Consider the following 20,534-nt stretch of genomic DNA (forward strand, 5'->3'; position numbering starts at 1 on the left):
CCCTGAACAAGAAGGTCCTGTCTCAAAGGTAGCTTCCATGGTGGAACCGATGACATATTCACCAGGTCTGCATACCAAGTCCTGCGTGGCCACGCAGGAGCTATCAAGATCACAGAGGCCCTCTCCTGTTTGATCCTGGCTACCAGCCTGGGAATGAGAGGAAACAGTGGAAACACATAAGCTAGGTTGAAGGTCCAAGGTGCTACTAGTGCATCTACTAGAGTCGCCTTGGGATCCCTGGATCTGGACCCGTAACACGGAACCTTGAAGTTCTGACGAGACGCCATCAGATCCATGTCTGGAATGCCCCATAATTGAGTCAGTTGGGCAAAGATCTCCGGATGGAGTTCCCACTCCCCCGGATGGAAAGTCTGACGACTTCCCAGTTTTCCACACCTGGGATGTGGATCGCAGATAGATGGCAGGAGTGTTCCTCCGCCCATTGTATTATTTTGGTCACTTCTTTCATCGCCAGGGAACTCCTTGTTCCCCCCTGATGATTGATATACGCAACGGTCGTCATGTTGTCTGATTGGAATCTTATGAATCTGGAGTTGAGGCCAAGCCCTGAGAGCATTGAAAATCGCTCTTAGTTCCAGAATGTTTATCGGGAGAAGAGACTCTTCCCGAGACCATAGTCCCTGAGTCTTCAGGGATTCCCAGACCGCGCCCCAGCCCACTAGACTGGCGTCGGTCGTGACAATGATCCACTCTGGTCTGCGGAAGCTCATTCCCTTGGATAGATGGTCCAGGGTCAGCCACCAACGGAGTGAATCTCTGGTCTTCTGATCTACTTGAATCATTGGAGACAAGTCTGTATAGTCCCCATTCCACTGTTTGAGCATGCACAGTTGTAATGGTCTTAGATGAATTCGTGCAAAAGGAACTATGTCCATTGCTGCAACCATCAACCCTACTATTTCCATGCACTGAGCTATGGAAGGACGTGGAACAGAATGAAGAACTTGACAAGCGCTTAGAAGCTTTGATTTTCTGACCTCTGTCAGAAAAATCCTCATTTCTAAGGAATCTATTATTGTTCCCAAGAAAGGAACTCTTGTTGACGGAGACAGAGAACTTTTTTCTACGTTCACCTTCCATCCGTGCGATCTGAGAAAGGCCAGAACAATGTCTGTATGAGCCTTTGCTTTTGACAGGGACGACGCTTGTATTAGAATGTCGTCCAGGTATGGTACTACTGCAATGCCCCTCGGCCTTAGAACCGCTAGAAGGGACCCGAGTACCTTTGTGAAAATCCTTGGAGCAGTGGCTAACCCGAATGGGAGGGCCACAAACTGGTAATGTTTGTCCAGAAAGGCGAACCTTAGGAACTGATGATGTTCTTTGTGGATAGGAATATGTAGGTACGCATCCTTTAGATCCACGGTAGTCATAAATTGACCTTCCTGGATAGTGGGTAGAATCGTTCGAATGGTTTCCATTTTGAACGATGGTACCCTGAGAAATTTGTTTAGGATCTTCAGATCCAAAATTGGTCTGAATGTTCCCTCTTTTTTGGGAACTACGAACAGATTTGAATAAAATCCCATTCCCTGTTCTTTTATTGGGACAGGGTGTATCACTCCCATTTTTAACAGGTCTTCTACACAATGTAAGAACGCCTGTCTCTTTATTTGGTTTAAGGATAAGTGAGACATGTGGAACCTTCCCCTTGGGGGTAGTTCCCTGAATTCCAGAAGATAACCCTGAGAAACTATTTCTAGTGCCCAGGGATCCTGAACATCTCTTGCCCAAGCCTGAGCAAAGATAGAGAGTCTGCCCCCTACTAGATCCGGTCCCGGATCGGGGGCTACTCCTTCATGCTGTCTTGTTAGCAGCAGCAGGCTTCTTGACCTGCTTACCCTTGTTCCAGCCTTGCATAGGTTTCCAGGCTGGTTTGGGCTGTGAGGCATTACCCTCTTGCTTAGAGGATGCAGAATTAGAGGCCGGTCCGTTCCTGAAATTGCGAAAGGAACGAAAATTAGACTTATTCTTGGCCTTGAACGGCCTATCTTGTGGAAGGGCGTGGCCCTTTCCCCCAGTGATGTCTGAGATAATCTCTTTCAATTCTGGTCCGAAGAGAGTTTTACCTTTGAAAGGGATGTTAAGCAATTTTGTCTTGGATGATACATCCGCTGACCAAGACTTTAGCCAAAGCGCTTTACGCGCCACAATTGCAAACCCTGAATTTTTCGCCGCTAATTTAGCTAATTGCAAGGCGGCATCTAAAATAAAAGAGTTAGCCAACTTAAGTGCGTGAACTCTGTCCATAACCTACTCATATGGAGTCTCTCTACCGAGCGACTTTTCTAGTTCCTCGAACCAGAACCACGCTGCAGTAGTGACAGAAACAATGCACGAAATGGGTTGTAGAAGGTAACCTTGCTGTACAAAAATCTTTTTAAGCAAACCTTCCAATTTTTTATCCATAGGATCTTTGAAAGCACAACTATCCTCGATAGGAATAGTAGTGCGCTTGTTTAAAGTAGAAACTGCCCCCTCGACCTTAGGGACTGTCTGCCATAAGTCCTTTCTGGGGTCGACCATAGGAAATAATTTCTTAAATATAGGAGGGGGAACAAAAGGTATGCCGGGCTTCTCCCACTCTTTATTCACTATGTCCGCCACCCGCTTGGGTATAGGAAAAGCGTCGGGGTGCACCGGAACCTCTAGAAACTTGTCCATTTTGCATAATTTCTCTGGAATGACCAAGTTGTCACAATCATCCAGAGTAGATAACACCTCCTTAAGCAGTGCGCGGAGATGTTCTAATTTAAATTTAAATGTCACAGGTTCAGCTTGTTGAGAAATTTTTCCTGAATCTGAAATTTCCCCATCTGACAAAACCTCCCTCATGGCCACTTCAGATTGGTGTGAGGGTATGACAGAACAATTATCATCAGCGCCCTCCTGCTCTTCAGTGTTTAAGACAGAGCAATCACGCTTTCTCTGATATGCAGGCATTTTGGATAAAATATTTGCCATGGAGTTATCCATTACAGCCGTCAATTGTTGCATGGTAATAAGCATTGGCACGCTAGATGTACTAGGGGCCTCCTGCGTGGGCAAAACTGGTGTAGACACAGTAGGAGATGATGTAGTATCATGTCTACTCCCCTCATCTGAGGGATCATCTTGGGCAATTTCATTATCTGTGGCAGTACTGTCCTTACTTTGTTTGGACGCTGTGGCACAATTATCCCACAAATTTAAATGGGGAGACACATTGGCTTTCATACATATAGAACATAGCTTATCCGAAGGCACAGACATGTTAAACAGGCTTAAACTTGTTAATAAAGCACAAAAACCGTTTTAAAACAAAACCGTTACTGTCTCTTTAAATTTTAAACAGAAACACTTTATTACTGAATATGTGAAAAACTATGAAGGAATTGTTCAAAAATTACCAAAATTTCACCACAGTGTCTTAAAGCATTAAGAGTATTGCACACCAAATTTCAGAGCTTTAACCCTTAAAATAACGGAACCGGAGCCGTTTACAAATTTAACCCCTATACAGTCCCAGCTACAGCTTTTGCTGAGACCTAACCAAGCCCAGAGGGGAATACGATACCAAATGACGCCTTCTAGAAACTTTTCCAGCTATTTTCAGGTCCTCACACATGCATCTGCATGTCTTGCTCTCAAAAACAACTGCGCAGTAATGGCGCGAAAATGAGGCTCAGCCTACAACTGGGAAGGCCCTCCCTGACTGGAAAAGGTGTCTAACATAGTGCCTGCCGTTAAAAAACGTTCCCCAAGCTTATATATGTGAAATATCAGCATAAACAAGGATAAAATGCCCAAATAAAGCAATTGATTTAGCCCATAAAAGTGTCTACCAGTTTTATAGCCCATATTAAGCCCTTTATTCTGTTTGAGACTAAGAAAATGGCTTACCTATCCCCATGAGGGGAAAAATGACAGCCTTCCAGAATTACACAGTCTTGTTAGAAATATGGCTAGTCATACCTTAAGCAGAAAAGTCTGCTAACTGTTTCCCCCAACTGAAGTTACTTCATCTCAACAGTCCTATGTGGAAACAGCAATCGATTTTAGTTACTGTCTGCTAAAATCATCTTCCTCTCACAAACAGAAATCTTCATCTTTTTCTGTTTCAGAGTAAATAGTACATACCAGCACTATTTTAAAATAACAAACACTTGATAGAAGAATAAAAAACTACATTTAAACACCAAAAACTCTTAACCATCTCCGTGGAGATGTTGCCTGTGCAACGGCAAAGAGAATGACTGGGGTGGGCGGAGCCTAGGAGGGACTATATGGCCAGCTTTGCTGGGACTCTTTGCCATTTCCTGTTGGGGAAGAGATATTCCCACAAGTAAGGATGACGCCGTGGACCGGACACACCAATGTTGGAGAAACATTTTTTTTTCCTTTGGGTGTCATTCCCTACACTCATCAAATGATCAGCTGTGCCGGTGGGTGGGCCTGGCCCACTGTGATATGACAAGCAAGCTAGCTGATCATCAACTTAGTGGTGCCAAAACCAAATGTTTTGCCAACAGCCTAAGTCTTAAAATGTAATTGTCCTGATCTTATGATGCGCAAATGCACATTTGGTTCTGGCAACACTAACAGCTATATGCACATGAGGGCTCTCACAGACCTCCCCCAGGGCTAGGCCCATAACAATAGACAGCAGGCTAACATGAATCTATCCAACTGCAGGGAGCAAGCATGATCTCTAAACACTGTGCAGCAGTTAGCCAGCAAGACAAATAGGGGTATATTTATCATACCCCGGGTGGACATGATTTGCTATAGCGAATCATGTCTGCCCTGCATCACTGAATGCTGACAGCATGCACTGTCGGCATTTAACATTGCACAAGCAGTTCTGGTGAACTGCTTGTGCAATGCCGCCCCCTGCAGCTGGTGGTGTCAATCAACTCGATCGTATTCATTCGGGCGGATTGATGTCTGCAGCCTCAGAGGAGGCGTACGAGTTAAGGAGCAGCAGTCTTAACTCCTGTTTCCTGAAGGCTCATGTGGAAACAGGTGTATACGGCCCCATTTGGGCTGTGATAAATCGGCCCCATAGTCTCCAGCTGAGCTGATCAGGTGTCAGACTTGCTACAGGAGAGGTGGCATATGAAATCTCCCAGCATCCTCGCCTAGGCCAGTCCGGGCCCTGAGCGCTACTGTGCACTATTTATTTAGAGCAGAGTTTAGCACGGGAAGGGCAACAGGCGAAGAAGCAACATAGTCCAGACAATGAGGAAAGTAGTAAACAGGAAGCTAAATAAAACATACTTTGCTTATACATATATAAACAGGGCTCAACATTTTTGCTCGCCCAGTAGAGATTGAACTGGGGCGAGTAAAAAGATATTGCGTGAACAGTGATAGTTATCTTCAAGGGCATTCCTCACACAGCAGACATACATCCAGGCACAATGGGTAGAGGTGTAGGGCTGGGAAGACACACAATGGGAACATTAAACTGTGGCATCTTTTGAGATTGCATGAATTTTAGCTAGGGGGAAGAAACCATTTTCTGATGCAGTGAAAAACTGTTTCTTGGCTACAGCAGAAATATTATATGCATAGTTCACCAACAAAGATGCTACTATAAAGGAAATTAAAGGACTGGTGCTCTATAATTCAATAATAATGAGACTGATAGAAAACATTGGTAAAGATATTAGTTACCAGTTAATATCAGATTTGTCTTCAGCGTTGTGTTTCAGCATTGCAGTGGATGACATAGACATTAGTGATGTTGCTCAACTATGTGTTTGGGTAAGGTTCATATAGATTTATTTAATATTTATTTTTAGATTTATTTATTAAGATTTATTTGGAGAAGAAATGCTGTGTTTACTGCAATTACTTGGTCAAACTTAGTTGGTCAGGTTTTGTAAGTGTATGTTCCGAGGGAAAGAGAAGGGACATATTGGTTTTATGAGGAAAAAAGAAGAGAAACCAAAGTTTGCAACTTTTCATTGCATCATACAGTAAGAGGCACTCATTTCAAAACTCAGAAACAACAAATTATAGTAAGTTATGCAGCTTGTTGTGCACATGTTCAATTTTATTGTCTCAAAAGCACTGAACAATTAACAGTTTTAGAAGTTGCTTGAGGACAGAGTAGGGTGATTTGGTGATGCATAATGAGGTAAGATGGTTATTTTATGGCAGAGTTCTTGAACACTTTTTGAGTCTACGTCCCAAAATACGTGAATTCTTTGAAAGCAAGGGTAAAAACGAGTCAGAATTAGAAGACCCAGAACATCTTATATAGTTGGCCCTTCTGACTAATATCACGTCACATGAACACACTAAACTTGGTGCTCCAAGGAAGAGATAAGCTCCCAGGTAACATATCACATGCAATATAAGCATTTAAGAACAAAAATAACCACACTACATATACGTGACAATGAATTTGTTCACTTCCCAAGATTGCGAGCTGTTACAACAGATGACCCATCACTATAGCAACACTTCAGAGAATTTGTCAAAAAGAGCTGAGGGAAGAATTTGAATCCAGGTTCAGAGATGTCATGGACTACGCTGAGATTTTGAGCTTTATTGACAACCCCTTTCAAGTGCCTGTGTCCTCACTGACTCCAGTTTTAATACAACTCTGCCCCTCTAACCTTGCTGTTTTCAAAATTGAAATTGTTGAGTTGCAGGCAAAGGACATACCCAAAACAAAAGTCAGAGCAGGTATGGGCCACTTCTGGAATGTAGTCTCTGATTTGGAAGTTCCCACCTTACGGAGCCTATTTAAGAACATGCGAGCGGACATGATCCGATATTGCGGATCACGTATGCTGCACATCGATAAATGCAGTCAGCATACACTCTCTGCATTTATCATTGCACCAGCAGTTCTTGTGAACTGCTGGTGCAATACCGCCCCCTGCAGATTCGCGGCCACTAGCAAGGAGTGTCAATCAACCCGATTGTATTCGATTGGGTTGATTTCCAGCGATGTCTGTTCGCCGCCTCAGAGCAGGCGGACAGGTTATGGAGCAGCGGTCTTTCGACTGCTGCTTCATAACATGAGTTTCTGGTGAGCCTGAAGACTCGCCAGAAACACGGGGCATCAAGCTCCGTACGGAGCTTGATAAATAGGACCCTAAGTGCCATTTGTGGGGGGGATTTTTTTTTTTTTAAAATTTTTTGTGACCACATATACTTTTGAATCAATATTCTCTACCATGTACATTATTAAGAGGAAACAGAGAAACAGACTGGCCAGTTCCCATCTTAATTGACTCACAAAGATTGCAAGCCACAAATACAACATGAAGACAGTTAAAGAGATAAATACATTTTTTTTTTAATTTTCATTTAAAAAACTGAGTTTTAATTTGGTTTACATTTTTTTTTAATGAAAATGTATTTGTGTACTTTGTTCTATATATTTTTTGTTTTTGTGGTTGTGGGATATGTCACTGTCTAATGAGCAAAGGGTGTGTTCCTTGTAAGCCAGTATGCCCCTCTCCCACGGACCAGCCAAGCACTTTTTCAAAATCAAAATAAACAGTTCTGTTAACCTTTCCCATGTTGTCTGCATTAGATATTTACATGTATGATTTCTCTATCAATAAATTGGCTAAACAGGTAGGCCAGAGGGATTTGAGGTAAATGCAGCTCTTCTATTGGCGCTTGCCAGTGTGGCTCCCTTAGAAACAACATTGAGGAACACTGATCTGGAGTTATAATATGGTTAAAAGCATGAACTAGTGTCCTCTGATCAACCTTATCTAGCTCTGGGTAGAGGCATTGCTTTTTGTCTCTTGTGCTGGCATTTTTACTTACTTGATGCATTAATAGATATGCAATAACATTTGGTCAAGTGGAACTTAGAAACTATTTATTAGGGGTTCTGGCGTATCTAAGGGAAAACACAGCAACAGAAAAACACAGCAACACATTTATTCTTGAAAAAACTAATGTTTTTAGCACACAAGCTAACGAAAATTAACCCATTAACATCTAAATCATGAGGTATTCATGACATAGCACATCCTTAATTTTGATTAATGAATGGTTCCAATCTAATCAGATTATATAAAGTGCTTTACTATGTGCTAATGTTGTTGTTCTGAGCTGACAGGAACTATGGCGCGTTTAATATTCAGTCATACAGCCTACTATAGTGTTGACTTGGGACCACTTCTTTTTTTTTTATGGTATTTTTTTACCAATAAATAAATTTATGCCCAAATATGAGAAGTGTCTTTAAATAAGAGTAGGAATCCCCATTTTTATTGTGACAATTAATATAACATAAACTGATATCACCAATGGAAGTACCAGAGTCAACACAGAATTTTATTATATGAATGAGAAATCATCATGATGTTACATTAACTGTGTGTGTAGGGTGTGTCATAAAAGAAAATAGCATAATTTATGCAAGAACTTACCTGATAAATTCATTTTTTTCATAGTGGCAAGAGTCCATGAGCTAGTGACGTATGGGATATACATTCCTACCTGGAGGGGGCAAAGTTTCCAAAACCTCAAAATGCCTATAAATACACCTCCCACCTCACTCAGTTTAATGTATATCCAAGAAGTGAGGTGTAAAAAAGGAGTAAAACGCATGCAAAAAAAGGAACTGGAAAAAATAATGTGCTTTATACAAAAAAATCATAACCACAAAAAAATAGGGTGGGTCTCATGGACTCTTGCCACTATGAAAGAAATTAATTTATCAGGTAAGTTCTTACATAAATTATGTTTTCTTTCATTTAAGTGGCAAGAGTCCATGAGCTAGTGACATATGGGATATAATACCCAAGATGTGGAAGTCCACGAGTCACTAGAGAGGGAGGGATAAAAATAAAAACAGCTATTTCCACTGAGATTAAATCCCAAACAATAATTACGTTTTCTTAAATATTTTAAAAAAACTCAAATACAAGGCATTAGAATCAAGCTGAGACAACTACCTGAAAAACCTTCCTACCAAAGGCTGCTTCCAAAGAATAAAAAATGGTAAAATGAAAAAAGTATGCAAAGTAGACCAAGATGCTGCTTTGCAAAGTTGATCAACTGAAGCTTCATTCTCGAGAGCCCAAGAAGTGGCAACTGATCTAGTAGAATGAGCTGTAATTCTTTAAGCTTTGTGAATCAAAAATCTAAACAAAAAAAAAACAGAGAAATAACAAAGACTGTCTGACCTTTCCTGGAGACAGAAAAAATAACAAAAAAGACTAGAAGTCTTTCTGAAATCTTAAGTAGCCTCAACATAATATTTCAAAGCTCTTACCACATCCAAAGAATGTAAAGACCCTGCAAGAGTATTCTTAAAATTAGGACACAATTTCCTTATTGAAGTTGTTAGAATTCACAACTTTAGGTAAAAAATTTAAATGAAGTCCGCAAAACAACTTTATCTTGAAAGAAAAACAAATAAAGAGACTCACAAAAGAGAGCAGACAATACAGAAACTCTTCAAGCAGAAGAGATAGCCAAAAGAAAAAACACTTCCTAGAAAGTAATTGAATGTCCAGAGAATACATAGACTCAAAAGGAGAAGCCTGAAAAATCTTAACTGAGACTCCAAGGAGGAGAAATAGATTTAAAAACAGGTTTAATATAAATCAAAGCCTGAACAAAACAGTGAATATTAGGAAGTTAAGGAATCTTTCTATGAAATAAGACAGAAAGAGCAGAAATTTGTCCTTCCAAAGAATTTGGAAAACGTTAATCCAAACCAACCTGAAGAAACTGTAAAATCCTAGGAATTCTAAAAGAATGCCAAGAATAATCAGGAGTTGAACATCATGAAATATAGGTTTTCCAAACTCGAAAATAAAGTCTCTTAGAAACAGACTTACGAGCCTGTATCACAGTGCTAATAACTGAGTCAGAGAAACATCTATGACTAAACACTTAAGTTTTCAATTTCCAAACCTTCAAATTTAGAAATTTGAAAATGTCCCCTGGAACAGAAGATCTGGCCTTAAAGGACGTGGCCAAGGCTGGCAACTGAACATCCTGACAAGATCCGCATACCAAAACCTGAAAGACCAAGCTGGAGCTATCAGAAAAACATAAACATTGTTCTATTATGATCTTGAAGATCACCCTTGGAAAAAGAACAAGAGGCAGAAAATTTTAAGCAGGTTGGTAAAAACCAAAGAACTGCTAGAGCATCCACTATCTCTGCCTGAGGATCCTTGGACCTGGAAAGGAATCTGGAAAACTTCTTGTTTAGACAAGATACCATCAGATCTATTTCTGGAAGACCCCACATCTGTACAAGAAGAAAAAAACACATCTGGATGGAGAGCACTCCCTCAGATATAAAGTCTAATGAACTGGAACCATCGCCCCTGAAAACTCTAAATCTGAAACACAATTCAGAAAAACCTGAGCTTTCACAGGGTTTGTTATAACATGGAAAATAATCTTCCCATGGGAGGTTTTTATTCTGAAACCTATTTGATACCCTTGAGAAAACAATATTCTGAATCCACTGATTTGAACAGAAACTGTCCAAATGAGTTGAAATAAATTCAATCTGCCCCCCCACCAGTAGAACTTGTTAAAAGGCCAAATCTTTATGCAGTCTTAAGGGCTGAAATTAGTTTAAGTATAAGGCTTGGCATTATTCAAATTCAGAAAAAAATCTAAAAACTAAGCCAGAGGCCTTAAGGGAATGAAAAAACAATTGGGAGCTTAAAAATTACCCTTTTATTTGATTTAATATCAGTTAAAATGACATAAAATATAGCATCATTTATTAAATAATTAGCACATTGAAGTAAAAGAACAATGCTTAGACAAATCAAGATCTGATAACTAAACTGTCCAACCAAAAAAGATGAAACAGCAGCAACATTAGCCATAGAAATGGCAGGTTAAAAACATATCCAATATGTAAATATGCTTCTCTTAAGATAGGAAACAAACTTCCTATCAAAAAGATTCTTAAAAGAAGAAATATCTTCCATAGGATATAAGTACGTTCGGCAAGAGAAGAAATAGCCCCACCTTTAGGGACTTTTACCTAAAAACAATAAATTAGCCATAGGTAAAGGATATAGCTTTTAAAACCTAGAATAAAGGTAAAAAGAAGCACTAAGTTTAGATTCCTTACTAAACATATGGTAGATAGCATCTGGAAGAAGAAAAACGTCAAGAGTTACTTCAGAAGCTTAAAAAACAAACAAACAAAAAAACAGAATTCAAACATTTGCTATTCTTGTTATCAAGAGGACTAGATTCCTCAATACTCAAAGTAAAGAATACTTCCTTAATAAAGAATGAATATGTTGAATTGAAAGTTTGATTTATCAAAATCAGTCTCTGAAATAGGATCCTTTGAGTCAGAGAAAACCCCATCAGTAGAAATACAACAGTATGCTGTCAATCAATACAAACTTCATAGGTTTATGAGAAGTTAGGAGAGATCGTTTACATTAATTTGAAGGTGGAATAGCAGTCATGGCCTTCTCTAAGTCTTTTGCATTAGACTGTGAAGGTAAAACAATAGATGTAGATGTACTATAGAAACATTATCAGTATGAATAAGAAAACATAACAAGTGCCACATATTTGAGCTGAAGAAATAAAATCAGCTAATTAAAAAATATACGCACTTAGCTTTGGTAGAAATTGTGTACAGGCAGAATACTTTCTACAGTAACATCAGAGGCAGGATCAGTTTGAGACATCTTGAAAAATGTAACAAATAATAAAAAATAAAATTTAAACAAAATATCTAATTTCCACAAAATAGAAGTTTCAGGAATGGGAAAAAATGCTTATATGAAAAACAAAAGCAAATATCATAGCCCTCTGTAACAAATGAAAACAGAGAGCAAAAAAGGGAGAGACTTAATATAACAAAATTTTTGGCTCCAAAAATGACGCCAACAAAGATGACGCAAATGCTGAGAACATTTTTTGGGCGCCAAGGTTAACAGGAAATGACAGGATTTGTATCATAACAGGCGCGACTTCATGCCAAAAAAATTCACGTCAACAAAGACGCAAGAAATTACGTGACTCGCGTCACAACAAATGCCACCTTCACGGCAAAAAAAAATTGTGCCAAGAATGACACAATAAATATAAGCATTTTGCGCCATCACAAGCCTAATTTGCCCGCGAAAATTTGAAAAAAAAAGACTGGTTACAACTAGCTGGAAGCTCAGGTAAGAAAAAATTTACTAAATTTCTCCCAAACATACTTTTCCATGCTGAAACTGTTAGACTGCAAAGGGAAATAAACATAGACCTGACTCATGGCAAATATATGCAATATATATATAAAACTTTAAAAATATAAAGTGCCAGACATAGCTGAGAATGTCTTAAAAAAAGATATATACTTACCTGAAGACACCCATCCACATATCAGCAGAGGTAATGGTAGAGGAGTATAATGTCGATCTGTAAAGGGAGGTGGCAGATGAATCCCCACGACCGAATTTACAGAGAGCCTTAGAATATATTTCCCATAGGTGAAAACATGGCATCATTAGGCAAATACCCCATTTACATCCCTCAGACAAACACTGTACTTTGAGAGGAACAGGGCTTCAAAATGCTTAGAAGCGCCTTTCACAGAAGAAATCAAGCACGACTTGCTTCACCATCCTCCAACGAAGGCAAAGTTTGTAAAACTGAAGTATGAGTGAGGTGGGGGGTATATTTATAGGCATTTTGAGGTTTGGGAAATTTTGCCCCCTCCAGGTAGGAATGTATATCCCATACGTCACTAGCTCATGGACTCTTGCCACTTACATGAAAGATAATATCCCCTCTCTAAGCTTTAATATGATGTAGGTGTTGGACCTGCATATTTAAAATATTTTACATATATTTTATTTGTACATAAGAACCCAAGGCTTTTTATTTATGGTGTGTTAAAGGGCTTCTTAAGATGCCATTTATTTTTGTTTTTGCTTTATAGATGGTTTCATTGATACATAGGTGTATCTTTTTTACCATTTATTTAATCTCCTAAAACCCTGTGAGGAAAAAATACTTCCCATTAAAATGATTAATATTTGAATATTGAAAAATGTATTACTAGTTTAGTATTACTAGTTTAGTTAAATGTTCTTAGTTACTTGAGCTTTATTAATTTGTTAGTTTTAGTCCTATCAATTTATTTATCTATTGCTATGTCATCATTTTAGCTTTGCATCCATATTATAGGAATAGGGTGTATTGCTTCTTAGTGAATGGTCTATCTCTGCTATATAGATATTATAGCTTTATGATTTGTGATTGTTAGACTTTTGCACATCAGGTGCTGTAGGTCAGCAGTATTGTATGATCCATGGTGTGTTGTGGTCCTGAGATGTACATGGTACCATGGAGATTTATGCCCGTTATGGCTCAGATTACAAGTGAAGCACTATTGATATCGCAAGGTGCACTTTCAATATTGCTGGCAAGTGAATGGTTAAAGTTTTGATGACAGGGTTAATTTGTCTACATCGGAACAGCGTTCTGATGTAAACAGATTGAAATCCAACTATTGTGCACGTGATTGCAAGATTTCAATGTTGGGATGGGGTCAGGGGGGGGCGATCGCATCCTGGAAGTGCCGTTGGCTTCAGGACAGCCAAACGGCTAGGAGATTCTATTCCGTCCTAACGGCGCTAAAGACCTGCACGGTTAGGACGGAATAGAACGTCATAACAGCGTTAAAAGGTTAAAAAGAATTACCAGGGAACTACCAGAGAATGTTTAGACTTTCAATGGCTAAAGCAGTCCCGCTAAACATCATTCATATTACAAGTTGTAAATTATGTGTTGCACTCGAGCGCTAAAAAAGTTAGTGCAACTTGAGAACTGAAGTAATAAAAGTATTATTAAAATTTACACTCATATATAAATATATACACAGTATATATATATATATATATATATATATATATATATATATACAATATATAGAGGGGACAGCAAATTTACACTGTTATACAGGCTGTACACTCACTTTTAAAACTCATATAATAGTTTTAATAAAAGCATTTTTATTACGTCTTTTGCTGAAAGAAGGAGGATATCGCACTTTGAGCAGTGTCTGTTTTGGGCCACCTTTTCCTTTCTGGATATCGGCTCTGGGGATTGGTACCCGTTTTCCAACATTGGATCCAAGGTTTCACAAGTCAGCAGTATTGGTTTTGGTCCTCTTTCTCTTTTATAACATTGGCTGTGGGTTATGGTTCCTGCACGAGATTTGAGACTGTTCAGTTGTCTGGGAGTGCTGGTGAGCACCCAGGGCTGTGAGTTTTGCAGGGTTATAGGATGTCTACTCAGTACGGTTTGAGAATGCAGTCCATTTCCGTGTTTTGTATATAGATAGATATAGCTAGATAAATAATTCGACTGAGTAAAAGTGAAGTATAAAGCTATTTAAACTATTTTGTAGCACACCTATTAGCTAAGCGCACTTAGGCTTAGCGTACTTTTGGGTTAGAGCTCAAGCATCAAACAAAAAAAACAACTCTGTCAATAATCCCTTTCCTTGTGTGTTCGTGTGTGTTGCTACTCTTATATGAGCTATGGTTTTTACTGCTGTGTGTTCCTGCTCAGTGAGTGCTGTTCTTTTACTACGGGGATACTGTGTGTTTTCTGTGTGTCTGTTGTGCTCTGTGGTTGATGTGTGCTCTTATTCTAAGGGTGTTTTGTGTTGCTACTATGTGGTTGTTCTGTGCCTCTGCTCTGTGTGTGCTATTTATTTTACTTCACTTTTAAGGCTTGATTCTCTAAAGTTCTCATCTGTGGTGATATTATCTAAGCAGACACTGTAGGTTCTATGAGCCCTGCTCTTTTATTGTAGTGTTCTTCCTACTCTTTAAATACATTTCCATTGCTCTGGGTGCTTGTGGGTCTGTAGGTGGATGCTCTATTTTACTCTGTGGCACACTACTCTACTATGTGTTTGTATGTTTCCTAATGTGGGTTTCTGTGTATTTACTTTGTGGGTATTGTGTTTCTCCTGTTCTCTGAGTAATATGTGCACCTGTCGTGTTGTTATTCTTTGCTTTTTGGGTGCTTTTCTGCTGCTGCCTTAGTGCTGTTCACTCTATTCACGTAGTGATGTTGCATGTTTTTTTCAGTTCTCTGTGCCTGGGGTCTGTCTCCTCATTCCTGGGTATTGTTCTGTACTGGGAGAGGGGGTGGTGCCAGTGAATTAGTGCTGAGTGTTTAGGAGTGTGACCTGGTGATGTGAATCAGCTGCAGCTGCTGTCATTGTGACTCTGTGACCTCACTAAATGGGTACCTCTCAGCTATGCCCCTCACTACAGCACCTCTCAGGCATGGAGTGTGAATAGTAACTACTGATCACCATGCAGGAGTCTGCAAGTTCACTGGCAATGGATGGATATTGTAGCAATGTACCAGCCTTCCTCACCAAGCTGTGGACGTTGGTGGAAGACCCTGACACTAACCATCTCATCTGTTGGAGTGTGGTGAGTGTATGGGGCACTATAAAAACTGGAATATAGGGGGAGATCAGGGAAAATGTAAAAATGTAAAAGAATTAAATTGCTCATTAGTGCAGAGAACACCAAGTCAGAAGATGGAAGAGTTTGGCTAAAAGTGGACAGAGAAAGTAGGCAGATTAATTGCATCCAAGGACAGAATAAGGGGCAAAACTAGACACATTGGTATTGGGCAAATTAAAGGGACAGTAAATCAAAATTAAACTTTTATGATTCAAATAGAGCATGCAATTTTAAACAACTTTCCAATTTACTTCTGTTATCAAATTTGCTTTGCTCTCTTGGTATCTTTTATTAAGGAGTAAAACTAGGTTGCCTCTTAAAGGGACAGTCAAGTTCAAATAAAACTTTCATGTTTCAAATAGGGCATGTCATTTTAAACAACTTTCTAATTTACTTTTATCACCAATTTTGCTTTGTTCTCTTGGTATTCTTAGTTTAAAGCTAAACCTAGAAAGGCTCATATGATCATTTCTAAGCCCTTGAAGGCCGCCTCTTATCACATGCTTTTTTATTTGCTTTTCACAACAGGGGAGAGCTAGTTGATGTAAGCCATATAGATAACATTATGATCACGCTCGTGGCTTGTGGCCGACACTGCACTAATTGGCTAAAATAAAAGTCAATGGATAATAAATAAAATGTCATGTGATCAGGGGGCTGTCAGAGGATGCTTAGATACAAGTTAATCACAGAGGTAAAAAGTACATTAATATAACAGTGTTGGTTATGCAAAACTGGGGAATGGGTAATAAAGGGATTATCTATCTTTTAAAACAACAAACATTCTGGTGTTGACTGTCCCTTTAAAAACTCAGGAGTGTGCACTTGTCTATAGTACTCTATGGCAGCAGTGTTTTGCAACATTATTTGTAGCTTGGTTATAAAATGTTGCAAAATACTGCTGCCTTAGAGTTAGTAAAAAAACGTGCACACTCCTAAACTCTTATGAGCCAACCTAGTTACTCGTCAATAAAAGATACCAGCAGAACAAAGCAATTTTGACAAAAGAAGCAAATTGGAAAGTTGTTTAAAATTGCATGCTTTATTGGAATCAGGAAAGTTTAATTTTGCCTTTACTGTCCCTTTAATATATGGCACAGAGTGTATACTCTTTATATTTAGGACATGCCGTTAGAAATAAAAACTGCTTGTAAATTGCAATTTTAGGGTACAGATCAGAGACTCATAGAAGGTAGCCAAAACAGATATGTTTATACTGTAAAAGCAGTGGATATGAGGTGAATTTGAAGACAGGTTAGTGGGGTGCAGATTGAATATAAAGCAAAAGGGCAATTTACAGTATATACAGTATATACATATATATATATATATATATATATGTGTGTGTGTGTGTGTATGTATATATATAATATATATATATATATATATATACATATGAACAAGAGAACTCAGACCCTTATTTATCTAGCACCCAACTATTTCTGGAAAAATATATATGTTTATAAACAATGAAAGATTTAAGAATAAATAATACACATACTATTTGAGAGTGCGTTTTTAAAGATTTATATATTGATTTCTGCATAACAATAATACATAAGCATGACCCCTAAATATGTAGAAAGTTCAAAGTCCACAACCCGGGTTGTTAGATGGAAATTAATGAGCTAGTCCATTCATTTGACCAATATTGGTATTTTTATAAATGCCTAATTATTGGCATATTGGAAGAAGCCCGAATGGACCCCGGGTGAAACGCGCGTAGCTGCAAAGTTGTTTGTTTGGAGCGGTGCAGCAGCGGTGCACCGTCCAAAAAGCTGACCTCCTAACGAAAGTATACTCCAGTACAAGTCAAGGCGTGCAGATGCACAGAAAGAGCCAAGCAAGCACGGAGTTGAAAGGAAAGGTGATATCCCCGAAACCGGTTTGAAAAAAGATAAATTGGAAACAACGAGCAGGTAGATATGAAACCATGACACGTCACTGACGGAACAACCAAGGAAGCAGGTACCTGTCTTATAATATCCCCACACGCAACACAGAACTGTCAAAGCAAGTCTAATGTGGTATTGAAAAATTGCCACTTTTTTCTGCTACTAATGATACAGTTATAATCTGCATTGGGTGCACGAAGATACAAGTTAAAAAACCTACAGTGTCAGTGTTACATAACTAATGGTGCTGTCCCTGCATTAACGTTGTTTTCCATCATTGGGACTACTAATATGCCAATAATTAGGCATTTATAAAAATACCAATATTGGTCAAATGAATGGACTAGCTCATTAATTTCCATCTAACAACCCGGGTTGTGGACTTTGAACTTTCTACATATTTAGGGGTCATGCTTATGTATTATTGTTATGCAGAAATCAATATATAAATCTTTAAAAACGCACTCTCAAATAGTATGTGTATTATTTATTCTTAAATCTTTCATTGTTTATAAACATATATATTTTTCCAGAAATAGTTGGGTGCTAGATAAATAAGGGTCTGAGTTCTCTTGTTCATATGTATACTAATTAAATACCCTTATCTGTGCACTATACTGAGAAATGTGGTCCTATATAGGACACATGATATTTTATCTCAGTATATTAAACTGTGAAATTTACTAAACTAGTGGTGCTGGCACAATATTACAAAATATATATATATATATATATATATATATATATATATATATATATATATACATATCAACTACATAGACTGATAATGTTTAACACCCCATAATTGTAGTTATAGATATTACAATTGTCATACCTCGGTACCTCAGTATGTATTATTTATACTTTTTTTTTTAAGCGTTAACACATGAACTGTCACTGTATCAGCTGCTGTCACTACTGACGTTCTCAGTTTTGTTAACAAGAGACTGGGTAACTTCACAAATCCCTTCTATTCATTTGTTTAAATAACAAGTCATTACTGTTTAAGCCCAGGGCACTTGCCATAGCCCATTTATCATAAACAAGGGCAGGAATTGCTTACTTGTTAATTCAGCTACTGGGAGACCGCTACCATGTGTGCTGTGCAATGAGGTGGTTGGCACAAAGGAATGGTGATGCTGCTGATATCATCAGCAGACCGTTTGTGACTATTGTTAGTTACAGCAGAATCACATTGTGTTGGTTGTTTTCATAGGTCTCATAATGGTAGTTTACATAAGTAGAATATGATTTGTTTTACCTCTAATCATTTGCCTGTCACACTTTAATTGCAGTATTTTATGTATTTCTTGTGTATTCCCATTGCAATTCCTCATCTGGGAATAGCAGTTTTGTTGTGCTTTTTCTGGTCTGCCATCCAATCAGTTGAATTTGTATGAGAAAACAATTGTATAGCAACTCAGGTGTATTTCTTTTTAATCAATTTCAATCACATTCCAGTCAATATGAAGAGCCACTGACTAATTTAGAAAATTATATAATAGCAAAATCTCATTAAAGATTTAAAAAAAAAAAACACTTAAAGGGCCACTAAACCCAAAAATTTTCTTTCATGATTCAGATAGAACATACAAATTTAAACAACATTACAATTTACTTCTATTATTTATTTTGCTTCATTTTTGAGATATCCTTATTTGAAGAAAAAGCAATGCACATGGGTGAGCCAATCACATGAGACTTCTATGTGCAGCAACCAATCAGCAGCTACTGAGCATATCTAGATATGCTTTTCAGCAAAGAATATCAAGAGAATAAAACAAATTAGATAATAGAAGTAAATTAGAAAGATGTTTAAAAATGCATTCTCTTTCTAAATCGTGAAAGAAAAAATGTGGGTATCATGGCACTTTAAAGGGACAGTCTAGTCAAAATTAAATTTTCATGATTCAGATAGGGCATGCAATTTTAAACAACTTTCCAATTCACTTTTCTCTTTAAATTTGCTTTGTTGGTATTCATAGTTGAAAGCTAAACCTAAGTTGGCCCATTTGATAATTTCTAAGCCCTTAAAGACTGCCCATTAATTTAATGTATGTGACAGTTTTTCACAGCTAGATTGTGTTAGTTCATGTGTGTGATATAGATAACATTGTGCTTACATTCGTGGAGTTACTTTTGAGAGGGCACTGATTGTCTAAAATGCAAGTCTGTAAAAAAAAATGAAATATGGAAGCAGTCTAGAGAAGCTTAGATAAAAGTTATTCACAGAGGTAAAAGGTTTATTAATATAACCGTTTTGGTTATGCAAAACTGGGGAATGGGTAATAAAGGCATTTTCTATCTTTTTAAACAAAAAAATAATAATTCTGGAATAGACTGTCCCTTTAAGAAACTGGTATGTTGTGGGGTTTTTTTTGTAGTTTTTCATGTGCATTTTCAGGGACTTTTAAATACAGCAGAATTGCACTTACTCTGTATTTTAAATGAGTAGTAGATTTTTTCTGTCAAATGTATTTCAATTTGCCGGCATCCTTAGCATGTGACAGCAGCTGGCCAATTATACACTCAAATAAGTATACACTATGAACTCCTGCACATGCTCAGTTGCAACTGGTGCCTCAAAAACCGTACATATAAAAAGACTGTGCAACATTGGATGATGGAAGTTATTTGGAAAGTCTCTTGAAACTGCATGATCTATCTGAATCAAGAAAGTTTATTTTTACTTTAGTGTCCCTTTAACAACAACAAAAATGCAGCCAAAAAGTAAGCAAAACATGAGAGTTAATTAGTTAATTATTGGTGATGACTGCTAGACGTGGGCATTCGGATGCACCATTAGCATCTTAATGCAGAAGAAGGTGGCCACTTGTGCCTTTGGCTCTTTTTTGGGAGTTGCATTTATTCTTGTGAAAGTGCAACATAGTACTATTTGTGCAAATCAAAGTCATAGTGTGCTGCAATTTCACAAGAATAAATGCAGCTCAGAAAAGAAACGAATGGCACGTGAGGCCACTTTCTTCTGCATTCATATGCTAATGAAGCATTCAAATCTCCACGTCTAATAACTGCATAATATGTTTGGATGCAGGTTTTGCACTTAAAATGATATAAAATGATTGGTTGATTGATATATTTATGTTTAAACCTCTGAATTCAATGGAGTTTATAAATGAACACTTAAGTGATTGCAATCAACTTGTAT

General features: G+C 38.1%; 1 protein-coding gene across 1 annotated transcript in view; it reads left to right on the forward strand.

The window, feature by feature from the left end:
- The first annotated feature begins 15,311 nt into the window (after nucleotides 1-15,311).
- HSF4 (heat shock transcription factor 4) overlaps nucleotides 15,312-20,534 on the forward strand; it is a 328,795-nt gene continuing 323,572 nt past the window's right edge. Inside the window, exon 1 of the mRNA XM_053700352.1 lies at nucleotides 15,312-15,434. Within this exon, the coding sequence (XP_053556327.1) occupies nucleotides 15,312-15,434 (123 nt within the window). The remainder of the gene's footprint in view (nucleotides 15,435-20,534) is intronic.

Source organism: Bombina bombina, chromosome 1 (genome assembly GCF_027579735.1).
Source record: "Bombina bombina isolate aBomBom1 chromosome 1, aBomBom1.pri, whole genome shotgun sequence".
Classification (NCBI taxonomy): Eukaryota; Metazoa; Chordata; class Amphibia; order Anura; family Bombinatoridae; genus Bombina; species Bombina bombina.